The following is a 27,314-nucleotide window of genomic DNA, read 5'->3' on the forward strand; positions in this document are numbered from 1 at the left end:
CAATGACTTTATGGATCGAACATAAAGTTGAGTACCTGCTGTATGGAGTAGAGTTTGATCCCTGTGCTGCGGTCCCAGATGCAGATGAGGTCATCCAGTCCAGAGCTGATGACACAAGAGTTGGTGCAGACAAGTGAGGTGACATCTCCTCTGTGACCATAAACATGGCTGACACGGCTCCCTGTCAGGACGTCCCACAGGCAGATGGCGCCATCCTGTCCACCGCTCGCCAGAACCATCGTCTGCAGGAGCAAGACAAAGAGTAAGACAAACAACTCACAGGACACAAAAGATCTCACTGATATGAATCTGAAGCTGAGATCAAAGGTGTTACATTACATTAAAGAAAACTTGAACTTTAACTCACCTGGTCTATATAGATTGCTGTGATCCCTCCAGAGTGACCCTGCAGGGTAAAGAGGCAGCAAGAGTCCTCCAGGCGATAAACCTGACAACACACAAAGAAAGAAGGACACAAATGTCCATAGTTTGTGTACAGCTGAACAGGAGCAGTACTTGTGCACATTATGGTCACGATTCTTATTCTTCTCATGAAATCTGGTCAAAAACATGTCAGTATTCAGTCTGTTACCCGGACGGTGTGGTCCTGGCTGCCCGTCACGACCCTCCCGGCGGCTGCTCGCAGCACCGTGATCGGCTTCTGGTGAGCGCACTGTACAGATCGCGTGAGCTGGCAGCTGATCACATCCTCACTGCTGTAACAGGGAGAAGGAGGCATGCTACCTCGTCCAGGGGCACCTGCATGAGGAGTAAAGGAAGGCACAAATTATCTGGAATATTCATGCCCATTTCATCTTTGAGTAGGTTTTTGAGGGAAATATAAGACAGACTTTTTGATCCCTGAGGAATTTCTTAAGTTGTTTTATGAAGTATTTTACAGCTGCAACTAATGTTCAGTTCCATTTTAATTCATCTGCAGAATATTGGACCAAAAAAATTCAGAAAGCTGTGGCATTCAGTTAAATAACTTTATAGGCATTAAGTATTTTCTATCCACTGACTGATCAATTAATAGGTTCAACTCTAATTTGCTATCAGTATTGATAACTGACAAAACTTAGTGTCCAAGCAAATCACATTAGTTCTAGACTCCATCATTTATGTACAACAAATATGCACTAGAGTCAGGTAGCCGAGTCTCACCTCTGTACTGCAGCAGACCTAAAGGTTTGTTTATCTCAACAGTGAAGAAATCTAGAGACCCGTTGAGTCTTGCTGCTACGATTCTGAGGAGGAGAAACACAGAATGATTTTACCAGGATAAATGTGAAACACTACGCTTTTTAAAGTGATCTTTAAATTCAATGATTCATATTACATTACATTTAATTGGAACACAGAATAAAACCTGAAACAGTGGATGCAGCACAAAAGAATAACATGGTTCATTCTGCAATGAAGCACTGTGTTTCTCTGTGTTTGTGTTTAACCTGTTGTTGAGGAATGCTAGAGCTGTGATCCCAGAGACACCGTCCTCATTACTGCAGCGTAACGACCCCTCCACTGCGTCCCACAGCTGTAACCACATGTGACCATAAAGCGTACATTAATTTTACAGGTGTATACTGTATGTAGCACTAAATTAATTTTAGTTAATGTTTTATTTTGACTGACAGAGGAAGAAGTCATGTAGTAGTAGTAGTATCTGTCAACACTAAGCTGCTGTTCCTCCCACTTCTTTCACCTAAAATGCACTTAACAAGAGTATTTCCAACATCTATGTGGTGAAGTTAAGAAGATTCATTAGTTCTTAGGAGAGTGTGTTGTACTATTGATTTCAAAAGATCATTACATTTGAAATGTAAATTATTTTATAGTTAATTAAATTTATAATAGATCATTTTCTATTATCGTACACACCTCGAGTTTACCGCTGCTCCTCCCAGCAGCTATTAGATTTCCTCTCAGCTCCATGGCCCACACAGAGCTTTCCCAGTCTGCTGTTGCGTGTGTCCCCGCTGTGAAGGCTCTCTCTGGTGTTAAGGCGGAAGCTGCCTCCCCGAGGCTGGGTGTCCTCTGAAGGTGAGGTCCAGTCGGCGGTGAGGAGGAGGCTGAAGAAGGAGAGGGGTAGGTGGAGGGTGAGTGGGGCTCGTGCTCCATGTAGGCACGCTCCACCAGACCTCCAAAGTCATATCCTCCTCTGGGTGGGGTAGAGATATGGGAGGGGGGCTGGGAGGTAAAGTTGGTGTCAATGAGAGGGGTCAGATCGGGCTGGTCTGTAAATAGAGTCAGTCGGGCAGCTACCGTGCGACGTCTTAGCGGGTACCCCTCATCCTCTGATATGCCGTCACCACTGACTGAGCATTCACGGCCGTCGCAGCCTAAATTCTCTGGTTCTGCGGCACCACAGATGCCTTCCCAACCATCCCGCTGGTCCCAGCAGCCACTACTGCTACTCCTTCTCAGCCTGAAATCAACACAGAGCTACCAGTTAGGTTCGCCTTATATTACTGGTCATAGTTACTTTTTGCAGACACAGTGTTAACAACAAATCAGCCATTTCAGCTCAAAGTAAAAGGATAAATATATCATAATGATACAGATCTGGATAATTATGGATAAAATCAGGATACCAAGTGACAACCAAAACAACTTGGGTTTAAATATTTAAATATTTTGTGACATTCCTCACCCAGGGTTTGGGATGACGGTCAGACAATCCCCTGTCTGGGCGTCCCAAACCCGGATTTGACCAGCAAGGCAACAGCTAGCCAGCAACATCCCATCGCTTGCCAAGCACTCAATGTCCTGGATGACAATAGTACAACACAGCATGAGCAATATTCAAGACTGAACTGATTAGATAAAATCAAATAAATGAGCTCTAATTTCAAAACTGTGGTTTACTATCTTGTAAGTTTATAATTGTTTTGTTTATTGCCAGTACACTGTCACTTTGACCCCTGAACGTCATACTACTGTATTTATGAACACGTGTCAGTTTACTCTTGGCTTCACACAGGTGTGTTTCTGTGTCAAGGTCCGTGTAGTGATGTGGTCATCAGTGTTTTTAACAAACTAAATTATAATTACATGAATAAACATAAAATAAACATTAGTCAGCCAATTCATTGTAAATAAATGTATAAGTAAGGTGATTTGTAGTTTTCTCTCATCTAGAGCCAAATAGCGACTGTCTCCACTAAACCAATGTGTAAAAAACAATCTATCAACTAATCTATTGATCATTTTTGACCAGCATGTGTCTTTATTATCTGAGCACACTCTCACCATACTGTGGCCTCTCAGTAGCAGTGGTGAGATCTCGCTGACAGGTGGCGAATAACCATAATCGTCGCAGGGCAGGTCACCTCGGCGCCGACGACCATGAGCAACACCGTTCTGACCATAGTTACGTGGACAGAGAACCCGATAAAGACAGAAGAGCAGTAGAACCAACAGGACACCCGCCGCCAGGCCCAGAGCTGCCACCCTGGATAGAAGAAAGAGGGAAAAAATAATTTCTTGTATTTTTTGTGAACACTTGTCTCTAAAGCATTGTAATCAGTTTAACCTTTTACACTGTAAACATTACGTACATATACTTCATGTGTGCATTTGATAGTCGGCGTAATGTGACAACTTTATCTTAATCTCTCACTCCAAACAAACTGCAAGCTCACTCTTTGGGTAGAAGATAACTCCACTGTTTCCTCTCTGATGTAAACCAATTATTTGTTTGAGATATTTTTAGTTTATAATCCAAATTCAGTCTCTCTCTCTCACCAGGCTTGAGGCAAAGATTCACATTTCTTGACACAGACTGCCCCTGAGCCTGTGAGCCGCCTGGCAGAGCCTCTGAGTAAACATGAACACATATGGAGAGAAACACTGGAAATTCAAACAAATCTAAATGCTAATATGTTAGATGGATGGGACGATAGTAATTTGCTGCTATGCAGGCAGTCATCTAGAATCAATGATGCAGTGCATAGAATTGGTTTAGGAAGATACAATCAGCACTAACTGATAATATCCGCTACCCATAACCTGAAATAAAATGTAGTTATAATGCCAACAGTAAGTCAACAGTCATTACTGTCGTAATGTTTCCAATTCCAAAAAAAACCAACAGGACAGGACAAATCCTGACTACTTCAGGATTTGTTACTTTAATCACATCTCATCACATAAACAATAAGGTGATGCCATTTTAACCGAATCTTATACTAATATATAAATATATAGAAATAAAATAGATAAATAAAATATTTAAAACAATGTACTGATATACATTTTTTGCATGAAGACCTATTAAATGCTGCACTAAACCTCAAGACACATCACCTATAGTAAACTAAAATACTAAAAACTTCAAAGACTGGTAAATTGGATTAATTATTATATAAATGAACACATTAGAGGGTGTTTTTTTTTTCTTTTGCATTATTTACCCTGACAAACAAGTTTAAGAAAAGAACACAGGAAGAAATTTCGGCCAACTTGAGACTATACAAGCAAAGCCATCTTTATTGATGATGATTATGATTGCTTTTGTTTTTTGTTTTTTTAAACACAACCAGCCAAGCTGGTCCAGTCAGAGTCAAATTTCCTGAAGGCAGTTAAAAACTGGTAAGTTGCTTTGGATAAAAGCGTCTGCTAAATGACTAAATGTAAATGTAAAAAGTACCCTCCCTTTTCTCTGCTGTGTTTCTTTTTAGTCTTATGTCAGATAATACATTAAAAGACGCATGACATGCTGCAAATGTCTCCTGTAATCTGCATTCCCACTTGACCCATAAACACAGAAAATACATTCCTATGTATTGCATAATCTTTAATCTGTGGTAGTAAATGTGAGAACTCTGCATGACCTTGGCCTCCACTCATCAGGGTAATTTCCACAAGAGTGAAAAGATGCAAGCCAAGGACTTTTAACTGCTGTGGTCATAGAGTGTTAAGAGTAAACCACCATTAGAAGCCTATTAAATGATAATATTTCAGTGTAAGTGGAGTGTATGTGTGGTCTCTACTAACTTGTAAAGGGTGAGATCTGTCTGTAGATCTGCAGAGACTTTGGGGATAGGTGGCGGAGAGTGTCTTGTGTCCTGAGGGTGACGTGTCTCAATGGCCTCCTGGGGGCTCAGGTGGACAGTGACAGGAATGACGGGTAAGATGCTGATGTACCTGTATATGGAGACATTATTCATTCATCATTGCCAATGAGCTTATGCCGGTTACTCTGACCCTGTGACATCTGCACAATGATTTGTCAACCTGAATGGACTTACTGTAATAAGTCATTTGTGGGTTAATAGAAGCTCAACTTTTTAGTTTTCTATAAATCACATGATAAAATCTGTCTCCTGCACCACTCACCTCTTGGCTAAAGTGATGTTATAGTAGCTGAAGAGCGACGGCCAGTGCCTGAAAGACAGCCTCCTCCAGCCCTCTTCATCCTCCTCCCCCCAGGTGATCTGAGGCACAGCAGGTGGGGACTGGGGGATGGGACCGGCCCTTGCCGAGCCATGGTGGCCCTGTGATTGGTTCTCAGGTAAGGGAGTTGGATCTGGTGCAGGATGAATGCTGAGGGTGCTGGTGGGATCTCCACCACGGAAAACGGGGGCCACACCCAGGTGAGGGGGCAGACCACCTCCTCCAGGTTCTCCCAGAGGGCTCTGCTCAGACACCTGGGCAGCCAGGTATGTACGGATTCCTGCTGGATCAGTATAGACGAGGATACCAATCCAGATCACTGTGCCAGCCTGGAAATGAAGCAAAACAATGATAATGATCAGTTACTTGAGGTGTGTTATCTAAGATTTGTGCTTGAGCTACTTTGACTTTTGCTTTCCTTCAACACTCAGGACTGAAAAACTCACATCTCTCCTATACTCCGTGTCATTACAATGTACCATATCCATAGAGGAAACGCATTAGTATAGCTATAAGGGGCCATAGTCATATGACTCTGTTTGCAGTATTCCTGGGACTTAATTTAACATTGTTTTGGTCTTTAAGGCTTAAGCCACACTAAAGCTGGAATTACACTTAATGCAAGGGATTAATTGGAGTCTTGCCAAAGGTGTTGACAGTCTTTCACTGACTTTCATATAAAGCACCAATGAAAACAGTCACACAGAACTAAAACTTGCTTCACTGTGATAGAGTGAGGTCAAAGAAAGGAAGAACATACACAGATGTGATGGTTTTGCTAGATGCGTCTTGCTGGAAAGGAGATAATTACAGAGCTTTTCTTCTGGTTCCTTAAAGCTGCCTTCACTGTCAATCTGTCAAAAGCTGCTCAAGATGATCAATTACAGTCCCACATGTTCTCCGACATGTAGCTGCATGCTAGGATAAGTATCGGTGATGCAGGTAAACCGAGGTACATAGGCTATGGGCCAAATGCAAGCTATTGTTGGACCAATAGATAGAATTAAATATTACATAATAATAGTGTTTTATTATTTGATATATTACATTATGTGGATTTTATTTTTTTATTTACATATACATTTCTTTCCTTATTTTTCTTAATGATTGTTTTAACTTCTTCAACTGTGAAGTAATTGGTACTGTAGCTTTGACTGATTTTTATGTACAATAATTGCATTTTATTATTACTCTTCTTGTTTTACTTGACTTTTACATGCGCACATGGACTGTAATTTTGGGTTAGTAGTCTTAAGTAACCCAAAATTACAGTACATGTGTGAAAAGGTCAAAATCATCATCACACTCAATCACAGACTGATGGTGCCACCAGACTTATGTCACTGACGCAACAGGTATTTGACAGATAATGTTCCTGTCAGTCTTTGTGACAATGAAGATCAACATACAAGATTAAAGACAAATGATGTACAGCACACTGTAGATAACATACATAACGTACAAATGTACAGTCAGATTTTAATCTGTCCTCTCACCATGATGATGCGCTGAGCCAGGCGCGTACGAGCCAGGAAGTACACGACACGCAGCCTCTTTGGAAGCCTGAGGTTCCTGAAAGCTGGGGTCTGCAGGGTGATTGTATGAGGGGAGGGCCGTGGGGGTGGGGGGACCTCTCGTGGACGCAGTGGGCCTGGCTTGGGTGGTGGAAGACCTGCTTCAGCTGGCAGACGGCGGTTCAAGTCCGCCAACTGGGGGGAGAAGGAGCAGGTATTGATATCCTTTTTTTTATATTGATTAATCCCTCTGTTCTGCCTGCAGCTGTACAGCTCACAAGAAGTCGATCAAATCATCATTTAAGTCACTTATCAAGGAAAAACAATAAATATTCCCTGGTACCAACTTCTCTAAGGTGACTATTTGTCATTTTCTAGTTCTTTATTTCATTGTACACTAAAAATACACTCTTCAGACATTTGAAATGATCGCTGAACTGGATATTTTAAAGGTTAAACCATTCATATTTTTGTATGTATACATGTACAGGTTTATTAGTGGTGCTGCTCATTAACAAGGGCACTAAGCCAGTGAAACAGTATATGGTATTATTTCAGTATTATAGTTTCAGTATTTGTGCGACAGGAAAATGAGCAACAATGGAAAGTAAGAGGTTTTAATTAAGAAGTGCAAATATGAAAAAACAGTAATCTGAAAACTATGGTATGTGGGCCGGAGACCACAACCTGAAAGGAACTTGTGTGTTCGGCCTGTTTTTGTGTTTGATGTTATCATGGTTCAGGTACTGGTTTCAGGTTTTGAGTAGTTTATTCTGCTTGTTAAGTATGCATTTAAAAATGTGTTTTAGAGAACAAGATACAAGAACAGGTTCAGTGTTTGTTTTCAAATAAGTCAAGATGCCAACTAACACACTGTGTTTATCAAAGTTTGTTAGTGACACTGAAATAACATTACATAAGAGTTTCAAATGCACGGTGGTGTATGTATGTGCGAGTGTGTGTGTGAGAGCTCTCACCTCCATGCGGCGGATGTCGATAGATAGTACTGTGGTGAAGAAGAACATCTGTAGGAAGAAGTCAGACACCAGCCCCACAACAGCAAACAGACAGAACTCCTACAAGATACAGGAACCAGTGGACACATCAGATCACTGCACAGGCTTACCACATGTTAGTTTTTCTCACTGAAACAAACCTGTAGCAGGAATACTAGACTGACACAGCAGTGCAAACTGTCTGGAGCTGGATGCTTAAAATGAGCAATATAGTGGCATACTTTCTTTAAACACTGTATTGTACTATATTGCTTTTATACGGTGTTAACACATATTCTCTTAGATTATGAAACATGGCTGATTAATTTTTTCTATAATTTTATCTGTATCTGTTGATGCAAGAATTCAGTGACCTGGATTGCTGGCACTAGAGTGAAATATCCAATGAGGATGATGCACAGTTCAGTGGCCATGTTCTTCATGATAGACCAGCTCTCATTACTAAGGCCTGGAGAAACAAAACACAGCACTTAAAAACAAGAGACATTTAATATGTCAATTCATGCAAATATATAAATATAACCATCCATTGTTTATTTAACTTGAACAAAAGAACAGAATAATAATTTGGTGACCAGTAAAATATAAACAGACAAACACATCCTCACCCTGAGCAATGCGCAGTTTGACCTCGAGGTCTACAGGGGTGGACACCACAGACTTGGTGAGGACTAAGACGTTTTCCAGGCCAATCACCACCACCAGGTAAGGAAAGATCTCACTGCAGAGAGAGCAGAAAATCAACATATGCACAAAATTCATGGCTTGTTAGGTTTTAACTGTTTACCTAAAAAAAGGTAAAGAACCAATGTTCAGTAACTGTTGAACAACAGTTTAAAAATCATAAAAGTGAAAAATAATAAAAGTTTCCAAATGTTCACACTGCTTTTAAAACATCAATGCACAATTTGTCACTGCTTATTCTGACCTATGCACATCTCTGTCCCCTCAAACATTCTCAGGAATATTAAACAAATTTTGTTGCAACAGCAGTTTCGGTGTGTAACTGGGTCACAAAAGCATCAACAGCTCTGAGTGTTACATGAGATCTGTACATAACAAACACACAAATGCTATGAATTTGCAGAATGTAAATCTTGCATGCATAACTTGGTTACATTGACCTGAATGTGTGTTTATGCAAACGCACAGAAAGTACAAGCACAGCCCATAGCAAACTTGCGTGGATCTTGGTCAATGGTTGGAAACACTGAGCCATTGTCACGCCATGCTGTCTGCTTTCTAGCAATCCCCACATGATTGGACAACCATTAAATGTCAATATCACTGTCACTCTGCCCCACCACGTTGTCCCTCCCACATCCACGCACATTGCTTCATCTTTATTCACACTAACCCACTGACTTTTGCCAACATGCTGTAAACATTAACACAAATCCATGTAAAGTCAAATGCAGAGGAAATGGGAAGTCCAAAAGCCTGTGTGTGTGTGTGTGTATACACAAGTGTGTGGTGATGGACCTGTCCTTGTGTTTCTGTGATTAAGATAAGAGATAATGATCAAACAGCAACAGCCCGTTAGGTGGGTAAATATTAACAGGATACATTTGCATGATGACTACATAACAGCTACAGTAAATATTCCAATCATTAGGAATTATCCCCACCCTACACATCGGTGCCAAATTTCATTTAAATATACAGTCAACAAAAAACATTAAAGTCAAAGTCAGGGGGCTAAAGAAAAAGTCAAGGAATGACAAATATCCTCTCAAAAACACGAGTGTCTGTAAAAGTATTTCTGCAAATTCTTCCTATAGATATTTTAGGTCTAGACCAAAGCATCAGACAGACAAACTGGCACTGCCAACACTCTCATTGACTGCAAACTTTGACCAAGCATTTGCCATTATTTTTCACCTCATTGTAAATTAACTGTGTTTTTATTGCTACTCATCACTGATTTCTTAAAATTTTGGATTTAAAATCTCACAAAAAAATTCTAAAAGCCAATTCCTGTCCCTCAAAGGCTGTTGTCAAAACATGTTGGTAATCTTCCGGAATCAAATATGTTAAGAAAATGTGCATTTGTACCCTCCATTGAGTGTGGGTGTCAGTCCAAACAGTGTACACAGTCCCACAGACATGAGCAGAGAGCTGAGGACTGTGACCACAGCAGCCAGAGCCAGGCCCCACTTGGACTTCACCATGTCAATCTTGCCTGCAGGGAGAAACAGATGATATGTTAAGTAAAAGTAATGTCCATACAACTGTAATATTAACTTTTTACCGATCATGAGGGGGCAGTCACACCTAACACATTCTTTTAATGAAGCTGACCTGCTAAAGTGGCATATTATTTAAAGAGACTCGTAAAATAAGGCATACATCTGTTGCCAAAATAAAGCTGACAGTTTAAAATACAACAGCTAAAACCAAACTTGGTAACTTTTGACTTAGTAAACAACTAAGTAAGATTATTATGTAATGTCAAGATGTTCCAGCATTAATAACTGCTGAAAAACACTGGCTTTTATCTAAATTCTTTTAAAATACATAAAATTTTTTTAGTCAAAACATAAATTTTCTTCAAGAATAAGAAGTTTTGCCAGAACAACCAAACATAATCTTTTCACTTTATGTTAAACAAATATTTAAAAACAAATGAAGGCATTAAAAGAATTTTTGGAAATTAAATTTTTTTAAAAATGCCTTCAACAAGATGCCAAACGTGAACAGACTTAACTGCTTGAGAGTGAATATTTAATTTGTGTACTTTAGTGTGAGTGTTGCTCCTTGAACTAATGTTTGTACTGGCAAGCCACACAGGTGTTAGCTCAGTGCATTCTTACAGTGGTGTACAATGTTCCTGTGTGAGGATTATCCCTTCACCAGACAGGAACATACCTCACACACAAACACACGTGCACACCCAAGGGCACAATGACTGGCATGAGACTGGACTGTTGGCACTTCATAGATTAACAGGCGTAGCGTGTTTAAACAAGAGAAAAAAAGAAGATAAACAGTAAAATGTAAAAAAGTATGATGAAACACAGGACAGGATAGAGAGATATGGAAAATACATAAAACAGACTCACGTGTGGAGAAATAGATGTAAGCAAAAAGGATGATGTATGTGGTGACAAGAGGGATGAGCTCTGCTATGCCGATCTCCTCCTTGAAGTGGACGTGAACCATGTGGTCGTCTCTCAGGCTGCAGTTGGCTGATGGATGAAGCTGTGTGAGACGGGTCCGCAGGCTGTCCAGGAACCTGGACACAGACATTAAGACAAGTCTTCTTCAGCACTGCACATACACACAACAGTGTAGAACGGGAAGAGAACAATCGCTTGTCTATGCTGGATTAACTTACTCAAGAGTAGCAAAGACTTAAAACTGACATAAACCTGTTGTCTCATGGTCTAAAATGCAAAGTGCATTTTAAAATACAACGCTAGAAAGCTGCCCGTTGCCTCAGTAACAATTCAAATGAACGGGCTAAGGGCTATAGAAGTCATAGTATGCATATATTTATAATAAATGCAAACTGCAACTTCATAAAAAGAAAAGAAAGAAAAAAACAAACAAACAGATAAAACAAACTGTAAACAGATCCATTCATCATAGCAGACTTTGCATTAACATAGGTGCCTTTACACAGTGACATAAAGAGAAAGAGGAAAATCATCCACTTTCTTTAAATTCAAATAAAGCTGCACATTTATTTCATCTTCTATTGTATATGTAACTCACTTTGCATCATAGACGGACAGCACTATCGTGATTGTGTACGTCACCACCCTTTTCCTGTTGTAGTGACTGACCCCTGTGTACTTCCCAGGGACACCAAACAGCAGGTCTGAAACACACATAAAAACAATTATTACCCCTTTTTAATGTTAACATAACCCATACCGGGTACTGTGTGGAGTTTGGGTCACCCAGCTTTCCCAAGGTAGCCTGACTAGCATTCCATCAGCTCAGTGTTAACAAGAGTACCCATTTGGTTTTATCTGGCAGCCAAACTGTTCCTGACTCCAGCTCAAGAATAAGCTTCCCACTTTTAAATCACTTGAGGTGGAAGGTGAGGCAGAATGCTGAGCTGGCTTTAGACTGCAAGGGAGGGTGATTTGGTTCACTATGTCAGTGGGCAAGTTAAGAGAATTCAATAAGTTCCCAAGGAATGAAACTACTTGTACTGTGGCAACAGGAAAGCCTCTTAGTTTGCTGATACCACTAATCTCCTCCTTACTACCTCCCCACAGTGACTTTTGTTGAATGGTGGCAGACTTCCTTTTGGGGGTGAACCTGCTGACGCTGGTTCCTGCTGACACTGGGGTGACCCAACATTAAAGCTGCTGGGTAGTGTTAATATTGCGGCTGATTGTTGTATGTATTTAACTAAAATTAGCACATGCTACAGGTATGATCTGTGCAGGAAAGGTATGTGTCCAATACCAAGCTTTGTGGGTATGGGTTTACAAAACTTGATCTGTGCAAAAGAAGACACCACAGAAAAGCACGAAGGAGGTTTGAGGGTGTGAAATGTGCTCACATAAATACCTAAAATATACCTTTCTAAACTTTAATTTAAATTTAAAACTTACAAAACTTCAGTCAAAGTGGCAAGAAAAAGTATATGAACCTTTTGGAATTTTCTTAAAATGTTATCTGATCTTCATCTAAGTCAAGAGTAATAAATATAATGTGAAGATCAGATCATGTTTTATGGCAAATTAATGCAGAAGACCACAAAATGTCAAAAGGTTCACATACTTTTTCTTGCCACTGTATATCTCACCCTTCAACTGAGTATTACAGAAGCAAAAATATACTCATTCTTTCCATTAGCATGTGTGCAGGCTGTCTGTTAGCTTAAATCATCTACCCCTTCCATTTGAGTGTGTATTATCCCTACCTCGCAGTGTAGCCGAAGTGTGCAGGCCTTTGGGTTCATGTTTCTGGATGGTCTTAAGGAGGTCGGGGTCAGAGTCAAACAGCTCCCGCTGGTTCTGCCAGTAGTTGCCGGGAGAGACGAGCAGGCAGCCATGCTCTGGCAGAACTGACTGCATCCGCCGTAGCCCTGGAAACAGGTCTGTCACCTGGAGACATAGTGTCTCCAGACTGCGAACCCCAGAGCTGTCAGAGGGGAGTAGGTGAGAGAAAAGGAGATGAAAGAGGAGGAGCTGATACTAAGTCAGCTCTCAGATAACAAAGGCCCCTTGAGTAATTTCATTTGAGAACAGGAATTTTAATGAGAATTAGACAAGAAAAGCACCAAGTCAATAATTTTACTCCTGGGAAAAGGTTTTAGAATTGAACATTCTTCATTAGGATCAACTGCACCCTGCAGCTTTCCAGAAAAACAACAAATCAATGTTTGGTACAGAAAAACAGTCAAACAGAACTGCAACACAGCACGTGCCGAAGTCCTAGACCTTACAACCGATCGATGGCTTGCTGAGTACAGCTTTTTTTCAAGGTCACCGATGTGTTTTTACCCCCTTTCTCAAACACCAAAAGCAAAACATTCGTGGCTCATGGCTTCACTTTGAATTGCATAAAAATGTTATGGAACAGAGATAAATGGATCATAAAATAAAAATAATTAACTGTTTATGGAGCCGTAGATAAATCTTCAATGTTCATTGTATTTATTTCTACTCCACCTTGGAGCAACAAACAACAAATAGTTAGCTGCAGCCCTAGTTTCATCTATAGTTGGAAGATACTGAATTTAGTTTAGATATTTAGATTTACTGTTAACAGCCTCCTACTGAAAAAAAAAAACAAAAAAACAAATCACATAACATGTATGTATATTACATGAATGAGTTTACCTGTCCGAGTGGACATAATTATGGATTTCCTCCAGCAGGCTAAAAACTTGGCCCAGTGGCGACCTAAAAACATCCACTGGCACCAAGCTGCTGTCCCACGGAGACACTGCGGCCTTCACCAACACCTGCTGAATGTAGGCAACTGGAGGGCCCCGGTACTACAGCACATACATAAACACAAATATGCATGTGTTATGATGACATACAGTTAGACTCTAATAAACCAGCCACATTAACAAGTGTTTAATGATTCTATCACAGTGAAAGTACGCTGGGAATATAGTCCAGCTTCAAATGCTTAGAGTAAATTAAAACTACTCCTCACTGGCTTTGTACTTCTGTCACCACCTGGATTTAACTAAGCAAATAGGTAAGAGCCTCCCACTGCATAATTACTGTATTAATGATTATGTTTCAGTCGCCAACAAGTTATTTAACTCTAACTGATGCAGAAAGTGGCTTCTCATTTCTTAAACAACGTCTTAAGACACATCCTGTAGTCGTGGAAAAGATGTTAATCTGTTTCAGAAGGGACAAATTATTGGCCTGACTCAAGTAAAGAAAACATCTAAGGAGATTGATAAGACTACTAAAACCGGGTTCCAATGGGAGGATTCATCAGGGTTAAATTGTTAAGGAGAATCTTCGGGATCCGCTGAAGAAGACTTTACGCAGCAATCCGACTTTCGCATCATTAATACAAGATCTTGGCAAAATATTAATGCAACTATGGATGGGAATAAATGTTGTGACACTGCAGAAGCTTATCAAAAAGATGCCACAACGAATGTGTGCAGTACTCAAAGCTAAAGGTGGTCCAACAAAATATTAGTGTGTGACTTCTTTGGTGTTTTGGACGGGAAGTGTTTATGCCCATATCTGGGTCTTTTTAGGGTAATGATTACCATTTAGGTTAAGGAATGGTTGCAGTTAAAGGAATATGGACAAAAATAATAAGATATAAAAATATTAAGATGCATTTAAATGTGTGCATGTGCTTTCTCTGCTCACCCAGTCGGGTCGCTCCCCAAGGTCTCCCTGAGGCTCGGAAGGGACGCTATAGTCTCGCACCCCTGTGGTGAACTCCACAGGACCCGTTCCAGGCAGGGGAAGCCTCAACAATGGATAGCTGGGAAAGAGCGAAGAAGGTGGGGATTACAGATGAAAACAACAGACCTGTCAAATTGTCCTGATTTGCTTTGTTTGACATGTTTTTGTCAGTGATTTAAAGAAAGTCTGTGATGTTTCAACAACTGCATCTAGAAAGAAAAAAAAAATATCATAAAAACTGGTGGAATCAACAAACCAGCTCGTGTGATGTGTGTTTACATCTCCGAACGTGAAACCAGGGCCCCAGGCTTTTCTTGTCAGTTAAAGTACTACCTGGAGAGACCTGCTCCCTCTCCTTCCTGGAAATAGGTGGGTCCTAATAAAACAAGTTTCCTCTGAGCACTTAACAACTTATTTCCTCATCCTGTATGTGTGTAGGGGTAGCAAGTTTGTTTTGAAACAGTTGAGAAACCCTGAACCAGAAAAACAGAGTTTCAGACAGATACTGAACAGACATGCCAACATCACAGTTAAAGAACAGCAAAGAGGTCAATTCCCATCCTTCAAAATCCACATTTGTAAAAGAAAAACATTTAATACTCAAGCATCTCTAAGCCCAGGTGTAAAACATAAATAACAGCAGGTGGCCAAGTCAGGACAGAGCCCCCCAGGAAAAGTTAACTGTTCACTGCCCTGTGATTAATATCAGAAATGGTCCAGAGGTGCAGTGGGAGTGCCAATGCAGAGTTCCCCAGCAAAAAAATGCAGCGTTAATGGTAATGAAAGTCCAGCCTGGCTCCGTTTTTGCTGCAACACAAAGTGACGTTATCTGGCGACATGCTGGGTTGACCAATCAGTACACAGAAATGGACATTCCTGGTAGATTACTGCTAAGGTGAATGCTGTGTTTTAACTGTCATGATCAAAGACAATACAACTCCTGTTATGACAGAGCTGTGACTGACTGATAGAAAGAAAGAAAGAAAGACAGATCCTTGACTAATCCCTCAGGAAATTTCTTAAGGGAATTTCCAGTCTGACTATTGCAAACTGTTCTTAAGTGGTCTGGTGTTTCATAAGCTTTAAAAGATCTCTTTGTTACACAAACTAGACTTTATGTATTACATTTTATTTTTGTCAAAGATCACTCACCACAACCAACCCCTGTCCTGCTTTAATAGAGTGAAGGGCGGCTGCAGCTGGTTTTGAGGAGGCATGCCTGCTCAATGCACCAATAGTGTCCAGTTTACAGCACAGTTCCAATCATCATACATTTGTAACCAAAGAATTAAGCTTAGCAAATACAAGCTACATTTTAATTTCATTTCTTCCCTCCTGTCCATATCCACATTCCCAGCCTCTCTTGTTATTACATACCAAGCACCGAGGTGCATACTCTGTTTTTCTGTCTCTTTTGCTCAGTCAACAACATTAAATGGATTCCCCATCCCTGATAGACCTGCAAGTTCACCAAAGCTCAAAGTATCAGTACATTGTCAAATCCTTGTCTTGAAGCTGACATGTGGGGATCTATTCATCTATTCAGGTACACAGGCCACTACTAGGTTGTATTTGTTTGTTGATAACAAAAGAATTGGTGGGATGTTGGAGAGTTTTGTGGATTTCCTGGGAATTGCCTTTATTAGTTATAGTTGACATCATGTTACCTTTACAGGAAATAAAAAAATTAAATAAATATACCAAATGGGGCCCTCGATTTATGAAAATTGAGAATTCATCAAGTATTTACAGTATGCAGGATCATTCACCTAAGTGAAATGAACGGACAGTAACATACTGGCACACAGACAGAAATGATTTTCAGTAAATTTCCGTGGAGTGTACTGTGCACTACACTACATACAGTACTGTATGCATTTACATTTATGATAATGTATAATGACATTAAAGTCCACTTGTCCAACGTGTGATCATACCATCTGAGGATGAAGGTACAGATACGCTTAAGAAACATTTCAAATGTATTTTAAGTTCTTGTTTTTTCATGACTATTTCTCTATGCACTGCAGATGAAGTTCCAAAACTGAGGAGCATTTGCTGAATCACTGGTATTGATCAATAGCATTATCAACGTCTGTGCTGATAGCATGTGGTCATGTTGTGCTCTTGTACAAATATTACTTATTTCCCATAAAAAACCTACTTATCAGTTTGAGAGAAACCTCTCCTCTCTCTCTCTCTCATCTTCCCCCTCCCCCAGTCTCGCCTACTCTCCAAGGTCACTGTACCTTCACAAAGGCCTCTTTTGTGCTGCTTCAGCCCCCTCCTGACAGGCAGATGGAGGGACAGGCCTCGCATTCTCACGGGGCCATTTTCTCACAGCCCTCTGCTCTAGTTCTGCTTTTAACATCCCTGTCGTCAAGCTCTTTTCTTTCACTTTGTGCCGGGTGGTGGTCAATGGTCCATTTGGTCAGCACCCCTGCTGTAAGGTGCTGCAACGACAGCACACAGCAGGTGCATGTGTGCGTTGCGGATTGCTGGGGTTGTTTTACAATGCCTTTACTGATGAAGCCAGGCCAACTCTCTGACCTATGTCCTCTCTTTTGACCAGCGATTTAGCAAGAGTAGATATGTGCGTGTGGTAAGTGAATGTTTGTGTTGTGGTGTCAGCGGGAGGCAGTTATGTGTCTGTGCAGATGGACAGTTCAAGTCTCCTCTGTCCAATCGTTTTCTCTACAATGCAGGATGTCTACAGGTCATGTTTTAATTAGGCCACACTAAAGCAGGCACTATTAAGAGGTCCGCAGTCCTATTTCTATCTAAACACCATCAGTTCTGAAGACAAAATCTTCCAAATATAAATCCTGGCGGGTTGTGTGCTTGTAAAGTGTCACTTAAGCTGCTGTCAGCTAGGTAAGTGAAATTAGAAAAGAACAAATGTGAATGGTGTTGTCTAAACATGTTGGAGGACACAAGTATGCATCACTTTTCTGAAAACTCAGACAGATTGAAATGCTTGCCATCACAGAGTGCTATATAGTTTAAATATTGATATAACGATGCATTGTTTCAGACCGTCTCTCATGGAAGGCCTTCATACTGTTGTACTTGTTGATACATAATAAGGCTGATAAGATATTTGTAGGATTCTATTAACTAAAGTCACAACAGTACCTAATGCATGCTTGCTATATTGTTTATTAATAAATATTTATGTTAGTATTAGCCTTTAATAAAGATCACTTCAAATAAGCCTAAATAGGACACTGCTGGACTAAACAATACAGCTTGACAAAAATTTGTAATACGTTTACATTTGGTCATATGGCATACACTTTTATGCATATTTTATTAGGTGTAATAACAGGACAACAACGACTGAACATTGTTGACACTTTTGTTTAACACTGTAAGTGTTTAAGTGGATTTTCTTTGTCTTACAGTCTCAAACAAAACCAAGATAACCATTATTTAATTTCCAGAAATACAAATAAAAGAAATGCTGAATAAGAGATTGCATTGAGTTACAGAAGTTACTGGAACAGAGGATAGCCCAGATATGACATCATGACTCTGGCTCTGACTCTGTATTGTGGTGTAACATGAAAAACAAAAAACTTGAAATGTTCAAATCCAGCAATGCAACCCAAAAATGACTGCATGAAGTGGATGTTAATGTTGGACTGTTGGTTTCAGAACGTTACAAACACTGCCTGACACTAAATCCTCAATTCCAACATCAGAAAGACATGTGAGGGAGATGATTTTAGAAGGCTTAATGGTTACCCGGCCTTCTCATAGGTAATAATAGAGTCTCTGCCAGAAGCCGCACATATGGCCAAATTTTTGGCAAAGCAATAACTGAATACCCAAGAAGATCTATTTATTGGAGTATTCGCTTCACAGCACAGCAAACGTGACATGTACACGATACATAAACACCTTTCTGACACAGCCTCAAACAACAATTGAGGTTGATCAGTCTGTACTCTAAAACCACTTTACTGTATCTTTAAGTGTTACTCTGAACACTCCTAGATTACAGCTTGTAGGGTTTTTTCCACTTGACAGGATTTCCAGCACTACTACCAGTATTTCTACAGATGCTCTAAAATAGAGAAACCTGAACACAAAATCTCAAACTGACTTACCAGCAGGTGAGGATGCTGGCAGATGTGAAGAGGATGATGGGTACTGGGTAGGAGGCACACAGCAGCCCGTGGCGGTAAAAAGCCGCCGAGATCCTCTCTCTCAGCCGCTCACGCAGCGTCATCCTGGTGGGCGGGGTCAACTCCCGGCCATTGGGATGAACTGGCCGGCCGAGGATGGTGCGCCGCGGGGCATCCAGGGACCTGGAGGAGGATATGAGACAATAGTCAAAGTTCATTTGATTTAGCATTTTCTTTCAGCATGGAAGACTTTTTAAATCTTTTTTGGAGCTAAAATAAATAACACCTGCATAAAAGGAAAAAAATGTGTTACCACTGATAAATCAGTGTTCAAACTGTCACCAAAATGCCCTTAAGCACTACTGAAGACTTTAGTAGTAACTGTCAACACATAGTGACTGACATCGTCATTGTGTGTTTTGATGATTTACATCCAAATGCTGAAAGGCTTGTAGACATTTTTCTTACTTAAAATCAAACAGAGGTTTCTGCAGCCTTGAAAAGTCTTTTCAGTGATTTGTATGTTATCTAGTTTTCTCTCAGGTGTTCACTGACAACCCAAGAATAATAAGTACACTATATGTGTAGCCTAGTTCACAAATATTATGTTGTAACAAGGCGTATGTTAAAGTACAGAAACCAACATACACACTCAAACCCAGAGCTCTTATAAAGCTGCTCTGTCCTGAACATGGAATTAGTGACATACTTCTCTCATCACACATGGGTCACATGCTAGACAGCACTTGTACACAGAGCTCATTTAGCAGGCAATAAGGTGTGGACACATTCCTTACTGTGGAAAACATACAGTACAACTCTGCCTGTGCTGCTAGACTGAGGCAAACACATGTACATACTCCAGCAATGACACCTGGGTAAAAATCCGCCACCTGATTACAGCCTTTTGTTATAGGGGAAAGGGTACATTCCACTTCAATTCAGGCAGGAAAACACAGCAGGCTATGCTGGCCAAGGTGGAAGTATTTAATGCAATAAGATTAATAATAATAATTATAATTAAAATAATAATGACTAGTGCCTGCAGCTAAAAAGTAAATGTTGTATTTTTTCAAAGAACAAATGCCACTTATCCAACTGCTTGTTTGACTGGATTATCAAGTCCAAAAGCCACATTTATTTTGTACATGTTTAACCTATATTCATACCGTCAGAATAGGATGCCAATGAAAGTAATTATTCTAGCCGTTGATTAATCACCCTAACCGCTTTTCCTGTTAAGGGTCGTGAAGTGCTAGGGCCAATCCCAGCTGTCAGCTGGGTGAGAAGCAGGGTGCACCCTGGACAGGTGGCCAGTCTTGAAAGTCATAAATTTTTATATTATATTTCTTTCTTCAAAACTGTGTTGCTGTGGGACAGAGGACTATCATATCAACAGAAACTGCAGAAATCCCAGCCTTTTGGGTGGTTTATCTCTCTTCAAACAGAACCAGCTTAGTCAGTTTCCTATTTGCTTCTAATCTCCTGTTGACTTCTCTGTCCAATCTCAGCCCGTCTCTCTGTCATGTCTGTTTACTCAGCAGGAAGGATCAGCAATGCCTTTTAGTCTTTGTAGTTACACACTGCTTTATTACATTGTTTAACTGGCTGCCCTACCCTGCATACACACACTGACAAATCGTGCCAAGACACAATAACAAAGCTCTGTCACACTGGCTGTTACCACGCTGCATCCATCATACAACTTTCACACGGTTCTAAGACCATACCTGCTAATGGAAGACCAGGTTATCTCTCTGGCTCGCAGCCGTTTGCATCCCCTGAAAGCAGCAGCACTGGATTTTTTTAGCTTAAGTGATGAATTGTGGTTAACATAGTGCTCCCTTCTTGATTCAGGCAGAGTTTGAGACTGCTCGGGTCTTCCCCCCGGGACCAACGGAAACATTCCCTGGGAGGAATTTGCCTCAGGAGTCTCTTGATCTGCTGTTATAAATACACTATACAGTAAACACAGCAACGTCCCAGCAAGCCTGCACAATGGATTCTGCTAAGGTCAAAAGAGGGCTTTGAAGTAAAGCCTTTCTGCTCTCCATTTTGAAGGAAAGTCGACTCTCTGCCAGGTTTTGGTCATGCTCACTGTCTCGCAAAGGAAATCCAATGAATGCCGCCATCTGAGTTGTCTGTCCAGTTCACTTCATGCTGTGGGGTTACGTAGGTGTAATGGTGAGGCCTGATTTGGCAAAGTATCAGCAGCATCTCCGTCAGTGAACTAATCTGGGATTGAGCTGATCGGAAACTCAGCAAGCAAAGTCTATAGCCACCCCCACTGCTTCCCTCCCCCTTTGTTCATGGTCTACCCTGTACATTACAGAGACACTCATATCTCAAAAGTATGACAACTTTAAGGGAAATTTAAAAGACTATCTTTACAACCAATGTGGAAAATCAACACTACCCACAGGCTGAATACTGCCTGAGCTGCCTCGGTCGGAGTTTGTGTTCTCTTCAGCCACTTTGGCAGGTGACCAGCGATTGTTTGGAAATCCTATTCTGTCTGACCGGATGGTATTTGTTGGGATATACCAGCTACTGTGGATGGGTGAATAACTTCTCTGGTTAAACCCAGAACACCACAAATAAACCTTCATGACAAAACATCGCAAATATCTATATTAGGTTTTGAAAATAAAAGCTAGGCAATCTATAACAAACCAACAAAGGAACATCTACATGCCTCCCATGTTAGATCTCAGCACACTCACTTGCAAACTAAAACACAGCTACAAACATGACAGTCAATGTCTTTCACATTGTAAGTGCAAACTCGGTTAGAGCAACCATTGTGGCTCTCAGCAGCTTAATTAGGTGGCTTACAGATTAAGGAAGACTTAGAGTGTAAGGCCGCATGTCTATAACTTTACTGTGACCAAAACCATCTTGAATTTAGGGAAGAACTGTATCAATGCTATGTCAAAACTAACACAGGAACCTACACTCAAACGGTAGCGGAAACTACAAACTTACCTCTTTTCAACACCTCCTAAAATGCCCAGCTTGAATGCAGCTCCACGATTGATAGATTCCAGTGGCATAATAAGCAACTCTGTGTGCAATATGATGCATTTACACACTTTTCCCCCCCTATACGATCATTACTGCTAGCCAGAAAATATGTCTTTATCCACAAACATCCCAAAGAGCTTTAGACTGTATTCATTCTCCATAACATAACTGTACTAACATTGAGTAAAACAATTTGCATAATGTGGAAGCATGCCTCTCTGATTAGTGAAGTCCATTAGTCCTGTTGTAAATGTAGACAGGAGCTCGATGTGGATGTGCAGATTACTGCCACACTAGCCTTTTACAACCAGAGCTGATGACAAAAGAGGCAAACACCCTGTCAATCTGTAACCATATTGTAATAACGATTGGTGTACAACGTGCAGCCCCTTCAGAGGAAGAAGTAGGAAATCAAATACTGAATTTCTAAATTAGTTATACTGCATTTTATCACGCATGTAACTTTATAAGAATATACAATTTAAAATGTGTACTTTTCTCCAGCACGTGTCCCTTCCTTTACAATTTCGAGTGCATTACACCAGCACAAATTGCGAAATAGCTGTGATCAAGAGTGCAAAAACATGCTGGAACTGTGGGGCTGATGCAACCCTGTCGCAACATCACCTGCCAAAACCAAGCTAGCACAGCGGTTCCCAGCAGGGGCCTGGGATGCCCACTGGTCCTAATGTGTTTCAAGAATGCTCGTCAAGTCACTGACGAATAAATGTATTTATAAAATGCTAAATGTTATTTTTGCGTAACCGGAATGAGTAGGCAATTACGGGGTTCTCGATCTCTACATGTTCAGTATCTTTACAATATTTAGTATCTGGAGGTTTCTTCTTAAACATCAACCAGAAGCATCTCAGTGCTTCATAACAATACAGTAGTTTGGCAAGAGCAGGTGTACAAACACATTCAGCCCAGCGTTAGTTTATCTATGCTATTCAAATCCCCACAGTTTACACACAAATAAATAATATATAATAATTATCATAACAGAATTCTTGTTCCGAAACCTGTCGTCAACTTGCTCGTGTTAGCTAGCTAACTAACGTTAACAGCTAAGGCTAATGTTAGCATACGTTAGCTAACGTTACAGTTTCGTGTCTCCGACTTTTTAAAGATTTATTTGCAATGTCGTACGGAATTGGATATTAACACACAGCGTAGAAACAGAAAATTAAGAAACAGTGTAGAAGTTTAAACAAAAAGGCCAATTATCAGCTTGTTAACGTTAACTGAAGTTGCCACAGGGTGTGCATTATCTCTCCCATAAACAGCTCTACACAGCTCAAACACTCTATAGACAGACCACTGGTTTAGTTAAAAACTAAAAGACCATATTAATCCACGACCTGGTTATAACTCAGTCACAAATAAACCTACACATAAAAGCATAACTCTCTGGTCAGGTGGTTTATGTTTCCAGTACATATAGACATGTTGTGACAGCATCAGGCTAATGGCTAACGATAGCAAGAGGATAGCGATTTATGCTCCTCAAAGGATAAATATATAGCAGTTATATTACAAATTACCTAGAAAAGCCTGCATCGAAATGCACCACACATACCTAGGACGACTATTGTCCACAACACTTTATGAACGTCATAGAGAATTTTTTAAGAACAGCTCGCAGCTAATAACAAACTAACGCTAAAGTTAGCTAGCTTAGCCCAGTGACGATGTTCAGTTGTACTATGTTTATTAGGATATCCGGCATCTGTGTCTTAATTTTACTAAACTCAAACGGTGTTTCTGAATCTAACATTTGTTGCTGTTGGGACCATAACAACACTCAGTAATTCACTCCAGCACAATACAGCTATTTGACAATTGAACAGATCCAATGCTTTCCATCACCAATAAGCTAACGTTAACTTTCGCTAACACCGCTAACGTTAATGCTAACAGGTACCAGCTGAACTAGTCACACACTTACCTGGACAAACTTCAGAGATCCCCAAATGCAGTTACTGCCGAGGTCTTTCTGTGCAACCTGACGACCCACTGTCGTACTATTTCCTTGTTTTGGAAATCAGCTAAATCCTAATTTGTATGGCTCTAATCTTATGCTGGCACGCCACAAGGAGCGTTTGAAATCTGTGGGTTGTCAAATCCCAAACAGAGACCTCTCCCCTTCGACCTCTCAACCTGCACCACGGAAGACAAGCACAGAGCGACCTCTAGTGTGGAACACGAAACACTTTACATTGATCAGAAAGGACAAAAATATGCACTCAGAATTATAAATGTGCCTCATTAAATATAGAACATTTAAGAAATTACTGAATCTAAATTAAAAGAAATACACACACACGTTTTCAGTGTTCATTTGATTTGTATTGTATTAACTGTATCACACATAAAAAAATTAACCATTATTGTATGTCTCAAGTTTAGTTGGTGCATTTTCTTTGTTGGGTTGAATAACTATGAAAATTTGGTCTGCAGTAGCAGTGAATAGATGTGATCCATAGCTCTGGAACAAAGTCATCAGCCATAAGGATCACTGTGTCCTACTTACTGTGTCCATCCTCAACATACACTCAACAGACACTAACAGTCAGTTAGTGCCACATTTAAAAAACAACAAAAGGCAAACTAAGATGTCAAAAAATGCACTTAAAGAACAGCACTGGAGGTCCCACGAGCAAAGAAGGAGGCTCCCTTATCATGGACCTTATACTGAAAGAGTTTCTTCTGTGTGTGCGGTCCATCACCTTGTCTCCTCCTCCAACACACTTCTACCTGAAAACCAAAAACACTGCACGTTTATTTACAGGTAAACATTATCAAAAGCTTTCATCATTTCTCTAGTTTCCTGTGCTCTATTTCGAGCACTTTTGTAGACCAAAGACTACTCTAGATCATAATAATCTGATTAATCTATGCTGCAAATACTGTATTCAGTATGCAAGTATTTCTTCCTGATCATGTGCTGAAGGTATGTAAAATACACTGTACAAACACATACCTGCCCATGTATGTCCCTACAGTAGCCAGTTGGGAGACCCTGCACATGAAGACTGAGGCTACACTGGTGAGTCAGTCCTTTCAGTAGTCTCTCTGAACCTTCGTCTCCACTATCCTCCTCTTCTTGCCCATCACAACGCACCAGCATCACCATGTTCCCCTGCAGTCACAGTTAAAATGTTGTTAATATGTGATTGAATTGTTCAGTGTGACTTCTATCCTATACTACTTGCTGATCACACTGCAAGCTGGTGCTTAATAGTACGTATAGTACATGTTTTCAAATCATAACTTTAAGGGATGTTTCAAGATAGGTTTAACCTGTAGCTGAGAGCAGACTGTGGCTCGGCAGTAGTGGGTAAAGTCCAGCACGGCTCCAACGCTCAACCCCAGACTCAGCAGCACACTGAGGTCATCCACCAGCAGCACTGGAGATCCCCACTCCTCTGCCCCATCTGTCACTTCTTCTCCACCACCAAAGCTGCTTAGACTGGACCGGACAAACTCGTACAAACTCCTCAGGCCAACAGTAGGATCCCTAGTAGACGGAGATACAAATGACAGATTAAATTAAATACATCATGTCTTAGATAGAAACATGATTATTTCGGTTTGTTTAATGTACCTGAGGAAGTCAACTGCCTGACTTGCTGTGCTGGCTTCTTGAGGAATTAAAACGGACAGTGACTCCTTCAGTCCCTCAAAGAATATCAGCTGACCTTTCTCCTTTGCTTGTGCAAGACTTACACCCTGGCAACAAACAACCCATACACAGATTTAAAAATAGATGTTTGAAAAGAAAAGAAATGCTGAAACATCCTGGTGCTGGAAATTAAGTTTTCCAGTAACCAAAGTATACGATAGTTGGCCTAAATCACATAAAGTGTTTAAAACATATATTTCTATATATTAAAAAAACTCACTCCTGTGACTGAAGGGATAAACATGATGGAGAACGCAGGTGAATTACAGGTAATGAAACAGATCACATATAACACATATAAGCTGAGATAAAATACAAAGTGACGAGGCTGACTTACCAATCTCTGACTGATTGCGCTGTAGTGACTGAAGGACTGTACCAGGCCCAGAAAACACACTCTGCACCGCGCTGAAATACAAATCAAAGATATCAGCTGTTCACATCGGCATTAAATATAATTATCACCATATTTTGACAGCGGCAGGTGTTAAAACTCACCGCGCAGGTAAAAGGAGAGGAAATGGTGTATGAGGAAAGAGGCGTCACTGTGTCTGTCTGACACCAAGATAAATCCTCCCTGTAGATTAAGACGATGTTTCAAACATGAAACTAGCTGAAAGTAGCATGAAGATAGGCGACATGACAGCTAACGCTACTGTAGCTGCTACAGCTAAGCTAGGTCACTGTGACTCACACTACTTCAAGGTACAGCGGGTGAAATCGTAAAAAAGCGACGTAATAATAATGTTAAACATCACTCTGTCGCATTAATTGGATAAAAATGTCAAATCATTACCTGTGTGAAACTGTCGGGAGTGGTGTTCAGGATACTGTTGAGTTCTGTATACATAACGTTAGCTAAGGAACCTCACTAGGCTACATAACACAAACTTAACAGTTTGTAATCTAACTTTGGGAAAGTTGAGGAATAGGACTCGTTACTGAGATTTGCCTGAAGTTTTGCCTGATAAATTCATAGGTTAAAAGTGACACCAGAAATTTTACTGGAAAGTTGGAAGAGTTTGTCTCTGTTAGCTACTGTGCTAACGTCTGGTAGCATGCTGCGAACGAAGAGTTAAAATCAACAGGAGTTCTCACTCTGCACCTAATTTTTAGTGACAACATCTCGCTAGTACTTACCTCGTTGCGCTATAGAATATTTTTTGTGAATGTATTTACAATATATTATTGTATAAAATATTATTATTATATATAAAATTATATTTTCGTGCGTATCTGTCAGGCTAATGGAAAAAAATAAAATAAAAAGGCACTGTAGACGAAATGGTCTCCATGGTGACAGGGTCATAAATAGACGATCTTTGCTGGCGTGTGGCGACTTCTTCGTTGTGTCTGAATCGTTGGTTGAGTTGCACACGATGCCTCCTGCTGGAGCAGAGGAGTACTGCAGTACTAGCAGTACTACTTGTGGCAGTACAAAAAATAATGTTTTAGTTTCCAAACATTATTCAAGAGAGATTTAATCCTAACATAAAGTTATTTTATGGCACTTATGATGGTACTTGCTGATTCAAATTGAGAAGTGTTTTATTTTGCTGCATGTACTGTTGAATATTTTTATGTTACCATATATTCATCTACATATATTTTGCATTCTCTGCAGTCTCTCCTTTACTTAATACAGAAAATGTTCAGACAATGCTCTTAAAAGAATGTTTGCACCATGTGAAGCC

At 40.4% G+C, this 27,314-nt stretch overlaps 2 protein-coding genes across 4 annotated transcripts in view; both read right to left on the bottom strand.

Moving 5' to 3' along the window:
• The window catches only part of scap (SREBF chaperone), a 28,568-nt gene extending 4,503 nt beyond the window's left edge, over positions 1–24,065 (bottom strand). The window contains exons 1-22 of one of the 3 annotated variants that reach the window (XM_026371340.1): positions 23,884–24,065; positions 18,894–19,094; positions 14,743–14,860; positions 13,732–13,889; positions 12,810–13,030; positions 11,645–11,750; positions 10,990–11,162; positions 9,983–10,109; positions 8,536–8,648; positions 8,281–8,375; positions 7,889–7,987; positions 6,894–7,106; positions 5,341–5,726; positions 4,999–5,148; positions 3,253–3,454; positions 2,654–2,769; positions 1,882–2,428; positions 1,452–1,537; positions 1,165–1,247; positions 593–759; positions 368–448; positions 36–242 (exon numbers count right to left, since the gene is read on the bottom strand). In XM_026371340.1, coding sequence (XP_026227125.1) covers positions 36–242; positions 368–448; positions 593–759; positions 1,165–1,247; positions 1,452–1,537; positions 1,882–2,428; positions 2,654–2,769; positions 3,253–3,454; positions 4,999–5,148; positions 5,341–5,726; positions 6,894–7,106; positions 7,889–7,987; positions 8,281–8,375; positions 8,536–8,648; positions 9,983–10,109; positions 10,990–11,162; positions 11,645–11,750; positions 12,810–13,030; positions 13,732–13,889; positions 14,743–14,860; positions 18,894–19,015 — 3,570 coding nt within the window. In that variant the 5' untranslated portion in view covers positions 19,016–19,094; positions 23,884–24,065. Of the gene's footprint in view, positions 1–35; positions 243–367; positions 449–592; positions 760–1,164; positions 1,248–1,451; positions 1,538–1,881; positions 2,429–2,653; positions 2,770–3,252; positions 3,455–4,998; positions 5,149–5,340; positions 5,727–6,893; positions 7,107–7,888; positions 7,988–8,280; positions 8,376–8,535; positions 8,649–9,982; positions 10,110–10,989; positions 11,163–11,644; positions 11,751–12,809; positions 13,031–13,731; positions 13,890–14,742; positions 14,861–18,893; positions 19,095–20,641; positions 21,135–21,896; positions 22,232–23,883 lie in introns of those variants that run through there. The other 2 variants (XM_026371339.1, XM_026371338.1) reach the window with 2 other exon arrangements.
• Positions 24,066–24,262: 197 nt separating this feature from the next.
• elp6 (elongator acetyltransferase complex subunit 6) lies at positions 24,263–26,679 on the bottom strand. The gene is made up of 7 exons (XM_026370240.2): positions 26,417–26,679; positions 26,119–26,197; positions 25,958–26,028; positions 25,543–25,667; positions 25,239–25,455; positions 24,919–25,077; positions 24,263–24,692 (listed from the first exon to the last, which is right to left on the bottom strand). Exons 1-7 carry the CDS (start codon positions 26,468–26,470, stop codon positions 24,567–24,569), a joined length of 831 nt encoding a protein of 276 aa, XP_026226025.1. The 5' UTR covers positions 26,471–26,679; the 3' UTR covers positions 24,263–24,566.
• Between the last annotated feature and the right edge of the window lie 635 nt (positions 26,680–27,314).

This window comes from Anabas testudineus, chromosome 16 (genome assembly GCF_900324465.2).
Source record: "Anabas testudineus chromosome 16, fAnaTes1.2, whole genome shotgun sequence".
In the NCBI taxonomy this organism is placed as follows: Eukaryota; Metazoa; Chordata; class Actinopteri; order Anabantiformes; family Anabantidae; genus Anabas; species Anabas testudineus.